This window comes from Triturus cristatus, chromosome 7 (assembly GCF_964204655.1).
Source record: "Triturus cristatus chromosome 7, aTriCri1.1, whole genome shotgun sequence".
NCBI classification, from domain to species: domain Eukaryota; kingdom Metazoa; phylum Chordata; class Amphibia; order Caudata; family Salamandridae; genus Triturus; species Triturus cristatus.
In genome coordinates, this window is record NC_140590.1 from 182,124,940 (window position 1) to 182,135,792 (window position 10,853).

Below are 10,853 nucleotides of genomic sequence, written 5' to 3' on the forward strand. Positions count from 1 at the left end.
CCCTATGTCCTGCAGCTACGGATCCCATGTGTCCAAAGAGTGTATCTCCCCCCTGTGTCCCTGATACAGATCCCATGTGCAAACTGAGTGTAGCTCCCATGTGCTCTGACTACAGATCCTATGTGCTCAAAGCATGTAGCTACCCTATGTCCATGACTACAGATCCCCTGTGCCCCCTGACTACAGATTCCATGCTCCCCAAGTGAAGTTCTCCTGTGTCCCTGACTACAAATTCAATGCACCTAAAGACTGTTGCTCCCCATTGTTCCTGTTTAAAGATCCCATGCACCCCGTGAGTGTAGCTCACCTGTGTCCTTGATACAGATCCCATGCACCCGTGAGTGTAGCTCCCCTGTGTCCTTGATACAGATCCCATGCACCCGTGAGTGTAGCTCCCCTGTGTCCTTCATACAGATCCCATGCGCCATGTGGGTGTAGCTCCTCTGTGTTCCTGATTACAGATCCCATGCGCCCCGTGGGTGTAGCTCCTCTGTGTTCCTGATTACAGATCTCATGCACCCTGTGAGTGTAGCTCCCCTGTGTCCTTGATACAGATCCCATGCACCCCGTGAGTGTAGCTCCCCTGTGTCCTTCATACAGATCCCATGCACCCCGTGAGTGAAGCTCCTCTGTGTTCCTGATTACAGATCCCATGCACCCCGTGGGTGTAGCTCCCCTGTGTCCTTTATACAGATCCCATGCACACTGTGAGTGTAACTCCCCTGTGTCCTTGATACAGATCTCATGCACCCCGTGAGTGTAGCTCCCCTGTGTCCTTCATACAGATCCCATGCACCCCGTGAGTGTAGCTCCTCTGTTTTCCTGATTACAGAGCCCATGCACCCCGTGAGTGTAGCTCCTCTTTGTTCCTGATTACAGATCTCATGCACCCCGTGAGTGTAGCTCACCTGTGTCCTTGATACAGATCTCCCCTGTGTCCTTCATACAGATCCCATGCACCCCGTGAGTGTAGCTCCCCTGTGTCCTTCATACAGATCCCATGCACCCCGTGAGTGTAGCTCCTCTGTGTTCCTGATTACAGAGCCCATGCACCCCGTGAGTGTAGCTCCTCTTTGTTCCTGATTACAGATCTCATGCACCCCGTGAGTGTAGCTCACCTGTGTCCTTGATACAGATCTCCCCTGTGTCCTTCATACAGATCCCATGCACCCCGTGAGTGTAGCTCCCCTGTGTCCTTCATACAGATCCCATGCACCCCGTGAGTGAAGCTCCTCTGTGTTCCTGATTACAGATCCCATGCACGCCGTAGGTGTAGCTCCCCTGTCTCCTTTATACAGATCCCATGCACCCTGTGAGTGTAACTCCCCTGTGTCCTTGATACAGATCTCATGCACCCCGTGAGTGTAGCTCCCCTGTGTCCTTCATACAGATCCCATGCACCCCGTGAGTGTAGCTCCTCTGTGTTCCTGATTACAGATCCCATGCACCCCGTGAGTGTAGCTCCTCTGTGTTCCTGATTACAGATCTCATGCCCCCATGGGTGTAGCTCCTCTGTGTTCCTGATTACAGATCCCATGCGCCCCGTGGGTGTAGCTTCTCTGTGTTCCTGATTACAGATCCCATACACCCCATAAGTGTAGCTCCCCTGTGTCCTTGATACAGATCCCTGCAGCCCGTGAGTGTAGCTCCTCTGTGTTCCTGATTACAGATCCCATGCACCCCGTGAGTGTAGCTCCTCTGTGTTCCTGATTACAGATCTCATGCCCCCCGTGAGTGTAGCTCCCCTGTGTCCTTCATACAGATCCCATGCAGCCCGTGAGTGTAGCTCCTCTGTGTTCCTGATTACAGATCCCATGCACCCGTGAGTGTAGCTCCTCTGTGTCCTTGATACAGATCTCATGCACCCCGTGAGTGTAGCTCCCCTGTGTCCTTCATACAGATCCCATGCAGCCTGTGAGTGTAGCTCCTCTGTGTTCCTGATTACAGATCTCATGCACCCCGTGGGTGTAGCTCCTCTGTGTTCCTGATTACAGATCCCATGCATCCCGTGAGTGTAGCTCCTCTGTGTTCCTGATTACAGATCCCATACACCCCATAAGTGTAGCTCCCCTGTGTCCTTGATACAGATCCCATGCAGCCCGAGAGTGTAGCTCCTCTGTGTTCCTGATTACAGATCCCATGCACTCCGTGAGTGTATGTTCCATGTTCCCCTGACTACAGATCCCATGTGCCCCGTGAGTGTAACTCCCCTGTGTTCCTAACTATAGATCCCACGTGCCTCATGAATGTGCTCCCCTATGTCCCTAACTGCAGATCGCATGCGCCCCTGAGTGCAGTTTCCCTGTGCCCTGACTACAGATTCCATGTGCTCCGCGAGTGTAGCTCACCTATTCCCCGTAATACAGATTCCATGCGTCCAATGAGTGTAGCTCCCCTGTGTCCCTGACTACATATCCCATGTCCCCTTGCGTACCTAAGTACAGATCTCATGTGTTCCGTGAGTGTACCTTATCGGTGTCCCTAACCACAGATCTCATGTGCCCACTGAGTGAAGTTCCCCTGTCCCTGAGTACAGATTCCATGCACGGAGCACCCACTGAATGTATCTCCCCTGCGTCCCTGACACCATATATCAAAAGTGCCCTCTGAATGTAGTTCCCCTGTGCTCCTGACCATAGACGCCGTGCTCCCCATGGGTGTACCCCCCTGTGCCTCTGACTACGGACTGCCCCCTGGTTGTGGTTCCTCTATGCACGAACCCCACAACCATTTGAAATCGTGCTGTCTAGGACAGACCCATGGCCTCGTCACCGTTCCAGCTTGAGGGGCCCTCTGCGGTCCCCATTATCGGGTGCCACGAATCCACTTCTCCCCACGTGTCCACAGTCGTACCTCACCCCCGCCCCTCCCATGTCAGGCATTAAGTGAGCCGCTACTAAGCGCCTCTCATTGGTCGGGAAAGGGTGACTCCCCGCCATGTTAGTCTGCTCTGTTGCCCATCAACTGCGGCATACGGAGCGGAGCCTCCTCAGAATCAATGTATGTTTGTGTTAAAAGATACCATATGCGTGCGTGTGAATCAGGTGCCCCGGTGATCCCTCTACGGAGGCGCGAACGGCGCCCACAGGGGGTGAGGCGGCACGGCGTGCCACCGTGAGCCCCTTCAGGACACCTGGCTGCCAGAGGCACGGGGCCGTGGCAATGTGTAGAGTAGATAGAATGCCTTTGCAGCCTGGCGGCTCCGGGAGACTCATTTCCTGCTGCGTAGCACCGGCTACACGAGCAGCTAGACGCTTAAACGAGCATTGGCTGCCGCACCTGAGGAGAGGAAGTCACACCTGGAGCTGTGCAGACAGCTGGGCAACGGGCCACTGGATCACACCACACACGGTGGGAACGGCGACAGCACCTAACCGCACTGGCCACGGGGTCGGTCCTCATCCGGGAGAGGGGGCGGGGGGTAAGAGCGTCTCTCCCCAGGAATGAACAGTGGTCGGGCCCGAATCGAGCGCTGAGGTCAGCGGCGTGACCTCGAATCAACGCGCGTAGGGGACAGACCTGCTACCTGGAACCAGTCACAGCATCCACCCGGGCCCAGGATTAGTGCCTCAGCCCAATCCTGGTACCGGTAACCCCAACCGTCTAATGAAACATGTACCCAATAATGGCGCCGAATCCCGTATATGGCACGAGAAGCAAAGAAATGATACCTGAACCCAATAACAGGTACCCGCACCCAATAATAATAATGCGGAGGTCCATTCATGGCACACCGAGCAAGAAATGGTATCTCGACCCACAAATGGTACCTGAACCCAATAAGGGTGCCCTAATCCTGTTCATGGCACACGGACCAAGAAATGGTACCTGGTCCCATTAATGGTACCCGTACCCAATAATATTATTGCCGAGGTCCATTAATGCCACGGAATGGTATCTCGACCCACAAATCGTACCTCGACCCAGTAATATTATCCACGCCTGTTAATGATACGGGAGCCCAGAAATGATACCTGGACCCAATAATGGTACTCGATCCCATTAATAATAATTCCGAGGTCCATTAATGGCACACGGAGCAGGAAACGGTATCTCGACCCAGTAATGTTATCCACTCCCGCTAATGATACAGGAGCCCAGAAATGGTACTTGGTCCCATTAATGGTACCCGTACCCATAATATTATTGCCGAGGTCCATTAATAGCACGGATATAGTATCTCGACCCACAAACGGTATCTCGACCCAGTAATGTTATCCACTCCCGCTAATGATACGGGAGCCCAGAAATGGTACCTAGACCCAATAATGATACCGATGTAATGGCTACCAAATCGAGAACTGCAACCGAGAAGCAGATAACGGTACACGGGCCCAGGTATGGTACCGCGGCATTATAATAGCGCCGCCCTACCGTGAAACACGAGCAATGGCACACTGACTCAGAGACGAACCTAGCTATATTCATGGTTCAGGCCCAGTAATAGCACATATTACCTGCAACCAATTGTATAGCTAGGCCCAGTAATGATACACAGCCCACGTGATCCAGTTATGACACCCAGGAAATTGTGCACGGAACCCAGCATGGCCCTGCAACATAAAAAACGGTGCTCAGACCCAGCCACGGTATCCGAATGCAATCACGGCGCTGTACCAATCACGGCACCCATGCCCAATAATAGTACACGGACCCAGAAAGGGTACATGGACCCAATCATGATACCCAGGTAATGGTACACAGACCAAGAACTGTAACATGGACCAACAAGGGTACTCAACATTCATACTCGGAGACAGAAATGGTACCAAGAACCACTAACAGTACCTGGGTCTAGAAATATACACATTAATGGTAACTGGACCCAAACTCAGTGTCCGCACCCAGAAATGTTGAAAGGGGCCACTCGCGGTATCTGGGTGTAATAATGGCACCAGTCATGGAAAGAGGACTCCCTTAAGGTGCCCAAAATGCAGGAGTAATAAATGGAATGCCGAGAATTTGAAGTGGTACCCCGAGCCAGCATTTGCCCCAGATCACAGAATTGGTATGCAGACCTAGTAATGTTAATAGAACCTGATAATGGTAACTCAGCCCACTCTGGTAGACATCCAGTACCGGTACCCAGGCTCAGTATACGTGCCTGGACCCACTACTCGAAGCTGAACCCCAATGACTTCATCAAATACCGGGGCTGGTACAAAACGCCAGTGTCTGGACCCAATCCTAGGACCCCCATCCAGCACTGATGCTCAGTCCCAGCACTGATACTGGGATTCGACAGCGGTGCTGTGACTAAATCCTGGTTCTCAGCACAAATAATGACACCAGGGATCAATAGTTACTCTTCCGGTATCCAGACCCAACAGTCGTATGAGGACCCAGTACTGGCAACCCGAGCAAATAGAGGGAGCAGGGATCGATACTGACACCGGGAGCCAATACTGATCCCAGGAGTCAGTGCTGGCACCTGAACGCAGCATCAGCACTAGGGCATCATACTGGTAATCCGATTCAATAGTGGTCCTAGGACTCAGTACTGGTACCCGGATCCACAAATACTGCTAGTATTATTCACTGGTTCCCAGAGTCAATAGTAGCACTAGGACTTAGCACTGGCACCCAGAATCAATAGTGGCAGTAAATCTGGGTACTGGCAACCAGACCCAGTGGTTACACTAGGACTCAATACTGGTGCTCAGATCCAATAGTGAAGGTAAAACTGAGCACAGGTGTCCAGATCCAGAAGTGAGACTAGAAACCAGTAGTGGTACCCACATCCAATAGTGACAAAACCGAGTACTAGTGCCCAGATCCATAGTGACACTAGGGATCAATACTGGTACATTGATCCAATAGTGACAGTAAAACGGAGTACTGGTGCCCAGATCCATAGTGGCACTAGGGATCAGTACTGGTACCTAGATTCAATAGTGACAGTAAAACCGAGTACTTGTGCCCAGATCCATAGTGACACTAGGGATCAGTACTGGTACCTAGATTCAATAGTGACTGTAAAACAGAGTACTGGTGCCCAGATCCAGTAGTGACACCAGGGATCAGTACTGGCACCTAGATTCAATAGTGACTGTAAAACAGAGTACTGGTGCCCAGATCCAGTAGTGACACCAGGGATCAGTACTGGCACCTAGATTCAATAGTGACAGTAACACCGAGTACTGGTGCCCAGATCTAGTAGTGACACCAAGGATCAGTACTGGCACCTAGATTCAATAGTGACAGTAAAACCGAGTACTGGTGCCCAGATCCAGTAGTGACACTAGGAACCTGTACTGGTACCCAGATCCAATAGTGACAGTAAAACCGATTACTAGTGCCCAGATACAGTAGTGACACTAGGTCTCAGCACTGGTACACAGATCCAACAGTGAAGGTAAAACTGAGCACAGGTGTCAAGATCCAGAAGTGACACTAGGCACCAGTACTGGTACCCAGATCCAATATTGACAATAAAACTGAGTACTAGTGCCCAGATCCAGTAGTGACACTAGGAACCAGTACTGGTACCCATGGTACCCAGATCCAATAGTGACAGTAAAATCGAGTACTAGTGCCCAGATCCAGTAGTGAAACTAGGACTCAGCACTGGTGCCCAGATCCATCAGTGAAGGTAAAACTAAGCACAGGTGTCCAGATCCAGAAGTGATACTAGGAACCAGTACTAGTACCTATATCCAATAGTGATAGTAAAACCGAGTACAGGTGCCGAAATCCCTAGTGACACTAGGGATCAATACTGGTACATTGATCCAATAGTGACAGTAAAACCGAGTACTGGTGCCCCAACCCCGTAGTGACACTAGAACCCAGTACTGGTAACCAGATTCAATAGTGACAGTAAAACCGAGTACTAGTGCCCAGATCCAGTAGTGACACTAGGAACCAGTACTGGTACCTAGATTCAATAGTGACAGTAAAACCGAGTACTAGTGCCCAGATCCAGTTGTGACACTAGGAACCAGTACTGGTACCCAGATCCAATAGTGTCTGTAAAACCGAGTACTAGTGCCCAAATCCAGTAGTGACACTAGGACTCAGCACTGGTGCCCAGATCCAACAGTGAAGGTAAAACTGAGCACAGGTGTCCAGATCCAGAAGTGACACTAGGAACCAGTACTGGTACCTCTGGTCCAATAGTTACAGTAAAACGGAGTACTGGTGCCCAGATCCAGTGGTAACAGGAAAACCGAGTACTAGTGTCCAGATCCAGTAGTTACACTAGGGTTCAGTACTGGTACCCAGATCCAATAGTGACAGTAAAGCTGAGTACTGGTGCCCAGATCCAGTAGTAACACTAGGGTTCAGTACTGGTACCCAGATCCAATAGTGACAGTAAAGCTGAGTACTGGTGCCCAGATCCAGAAGTGACACTAGGGTTCAATACTGGTACCCAGGTGCAATAGTGACAGTAAAACCGAGTACTGGTGCCCAGATCCATAGTGACACTAGGGATCAATACTGGTACATTGATCCAATAGTGACAGTAAAACCGAGTACTGGTGCCCAGATCCATAGTGGCACTAGTGCTCTGTGCTGGTACCCAGATCCAATAGTGACACGAAAGCTGAGTACTGGTGCCAGGTCCAGTAGTGATACTAGGACTCGGTACTGGTACCCAGATCCAATAGTGACAGTAAAGCTGAGTACTAGTGCCAGATCCAGTAGTGGCACTAGGGATCAGTACGGGTACCCAGATGCAATAGTGACATTAAAACCGAGTACTGGTGCCAGATCCATAGTGATACTAGTGCTCTGTACTGGTACCCAGATCCAATAGTGACACTAAAGCGGAGTAGTGGTGCCCAGAGCCAGCAGTGATACGAGTGCTCAGTACTGGTGCCAGATCCAATAGTGACACTAAAGCTGAGTACTGGTGCCAGATCCAGTAGTGATACTAGGACTCAGTGCTGGTGGCCAGATCCAATAATAGTATTAGTAGTCAACACTGATACTAGGCACTCGGGCTCACTACTGATTCCCAAACCCAGCAGTGGTACCCAGGGTGCTGGAGTCCGGACACTGCAGCACATCCTTTCCCATCTCCTCCCGCCCCGTTCCATCCCGTCCCATCCCCTCCCCTCACATCCCATCCCATCCCATTTGAGAAGGAGCCCCTGATGATGGGAAGGAAGGGGGGGGGACATATAAAAGTGTATATGGGGCAGGGGTCTCTGACCTTTCTCCGTCCGCTCGGTGGGGGTGGCCATGGTGGGCTGAGGTGTCGTCTGTGGGTGCTCCCGGTCCTTCCCTTACTCTCTGCTGCAGGTTTCCTCTTCCCGGCTCTAGGTGAATTGCAGAAGAAAATACCGCAGCAGAGAGGGCTCGGGAGGGAGGGAAGCGGAGCCCACCATCACAAATTAGCATTTCTTTATAAGGAGCACCATGTGGTCGTCAGCGCAGCCAATCATCGCCCCCCGCGGGTCTTGCAGCACTGGGGGGCTGATGGAGCTGGGGGCTTTGGGGGCTGGACCAGTCTGCTGCAGGAGGAGGGGCAAAGACCCCATCAATCTCGTAGGCTCTCTCCTGCATTCAGCCTACCTCCCTGACACCTCCCGCCCCTCCCCCTGCTTCTTCCTGGTCTCCTTCCAGGTTAGTTCCATGTCCCTCTCCTTCCCTCCCTTTTCCACTCTCTTGCTTATGCCCCCCCTCTCTTCTAGTCATTCACTCCTGCCATTCACTCCTGTCACCCGCGTCACCGTTTCAACCAGGCGCTCCTGACCCTCGCGACCTTTCCTGCTCTCGTCTACCCCGTATCTTTTCTCGTTTACGTCTGATCTTTTTCGTCACCTTACCTTACACCACCTTCTTATCTGTTCCTGTTTCTTTTCTGTTCCCCTTTATGTTTGCATATTTTCTCTCTCTTTCATTCCCCCGGTCTCCCTCATCTTTTCTTCTCTTGTTCAGTACTTTCCTCCCATTCTACCCCACCTTTCTTCCATGTACCTTTTTTAGTCTTTCAGTCTGTTTCAATCCCTCCTCATCTTCTTTCTTTTTCTTCCCCATCCCACGGTTCTCCTCTTTTTACCTTCCTTATTCCACACAGTCTCCCCTTCTTTCATTCCCTACCCGTTTTCCAACTCCCCGTTTCATTCCCTCTTCACTCTTTTCACACCTCCTTCCTTCTTCCCTTCCCTCTTCCCTTCCAAAAGTCTAACTTCTTTCGTCCCTTCACACTTTCCTTTTCCCCTTCCCACTTCCCCGCTTCCCTTCTTCCCTTCTTCCCTTCTTCGTTCTCGTTATCCAGTTTTCCTCCTTTCCATCCATTCTTCATTCTAAGGCTCTTCTTCCCTTCTTTCCTTCTCCTTTCTCTTCCTCTACTTTCTTCCACTGTCTTTTCTTGAGCCCATCCTCTCCACACTCCTCATACTCATCTTTCCTTCCCTCTTCTCTTTCTCACTCGCTGCACCATTTCTTTTATTTTCCCTTCCCTATTCTCCAGCCCTTCTTTCCTTCACTTCTATTTCCCCCTTCTTTTCCCACTCTATTCCTTCCCTTCTTCATTTCACGCCTTCCTTCTGTCCCAGCCCCAGCCCCTTACTCTGACTTTCCTTTCTGTACTCTCCCCTTCATCCACTGCCCACTCCCCTGCATCGCTTTCCGTTCACTCCTCCCCTCTACCCTTTGTTTATCCTTTGCCCACCTCTCCACTCCTTCTTTCATCCTCGTTTCCTAGTGTTCGCTCTCCTTTACTTCGGTCTTCATTTCATTGCTCTCCCCTTACATTATTTCTGTCATTTTCTGTTACCCCAATCAGCCCCTCTTTCTTTACTTTTCCTCCACTCATCGTGATTTCCCAACTTCTTTCATCGCCAACTTTCCACTCTCCACTCTCCAAAACCCTTCTTTCATTCCGATCTCCATTATGTTCGACCCTCTTCCATTATCTCACTCCCCCCGCTCACCATCTTCCTTGTTGTTGCTTGTGCTTTCTTTCCCTCTTCCATGACTTCCCATCTCTTGTGCCCCCTCTCTTGCTTCTGCTCTCAGCCTCTCCCGGCAGGCCGCATATTTCTTGTTTAATTTCTTTTTTTATTTACAGCCCTCTTTGGTGCATCCCATCTTGCCAGTCACCAGTCTTCTGTATTCCTCTATTCGTTATTTTATCCCCAAAGAGCGTGTCTCTCTGCTCACAATATGTATCTAATTCTTCTAGTCAGGTCTCTCTGCCTTATTCCTTCTCACTTTCTTCCTTCGTCCATCTTCATACGTCCCATTCATTATTCAATCACTCCCTTTCTACCCACCTTCCTTATATCTTCTCCTTTCTCCCTTCTACTCCTTTTCAACAGCCTCTCTACCTCATTGTTTAATCCCTCCCCCCTTCCATTCTCACTCTTATACTCCTGCCCTTATTTACATACTTCTTTCGCTCACACTCTTTTTTTCCACCTTGTCCATCCTGGATTCCTTGATTTGTCTCTAATTTACTCTCCTTCTTTCCCTCTTCAACCCTTACCCCTTTCCTGTTCCTCTTTCCCGAGTTCCTTATTTACACAGCACCCCCCCACCCCCTCTCCATGTTAGGCCAGCCTCCACCCCTCTCGGCCCCTATCCCTTTTCTCGATCCTTTTCCTCCCTCTCTGCTTCTATTTCCCAGTCCCTCGCTTATTTACCCTCCAGCCTCCTCTCCTTTCTCCCTCCCACTCACACGGTAATTCTTTCCTCGCTTCTTAACTAATTCTTTCCCTGCATCTCCACCCCATCCCTCCCTCTCTCACGTCCGCAGTCCTTCCCTGCTCGCCCCCTTTGTAGTGTTCGGGCCGAGGGCCTAGGAATAACCTTCGAACACACGTGTTGTATTGTAGTGGTCAGCGTAATGCCTGCCCACGCCCAGCGCCCTGGGCTTTTTATTGGATCACGGGCGTGCCTTC

At 50.9% G+C, this 10,853-nt stretch overlaps 1 protein-coding gene across 1 annotated transcript in view; it reads right to left on the reverse strand.

Annotated features, from left to right (window-relative positions):
- LOC146809173 (sodium/potassium-transporting ATPase subunit gamma-like) overlaps window positions 1-8,304 on the reverse strand; it is a 155,005-nt gene extending 146,701 nt beyond the window's left edge. Inside the window, exon 1 of the mRNA XM_085615962.1 lies at window positions 8,159-8,304. Coding sequence (XP_085472088.1) covers window positions 8,159-8,189 — 31 coding nt within the window. The 5' untranslated portion in view covers window positions 8,190-8,304. The remainder of the gene's footprint in view (window positions 1-8,158) is intronic.
- Between the last annotated feature and the right edge of the window lie 2,549 nt (window positions 8,305-10,853).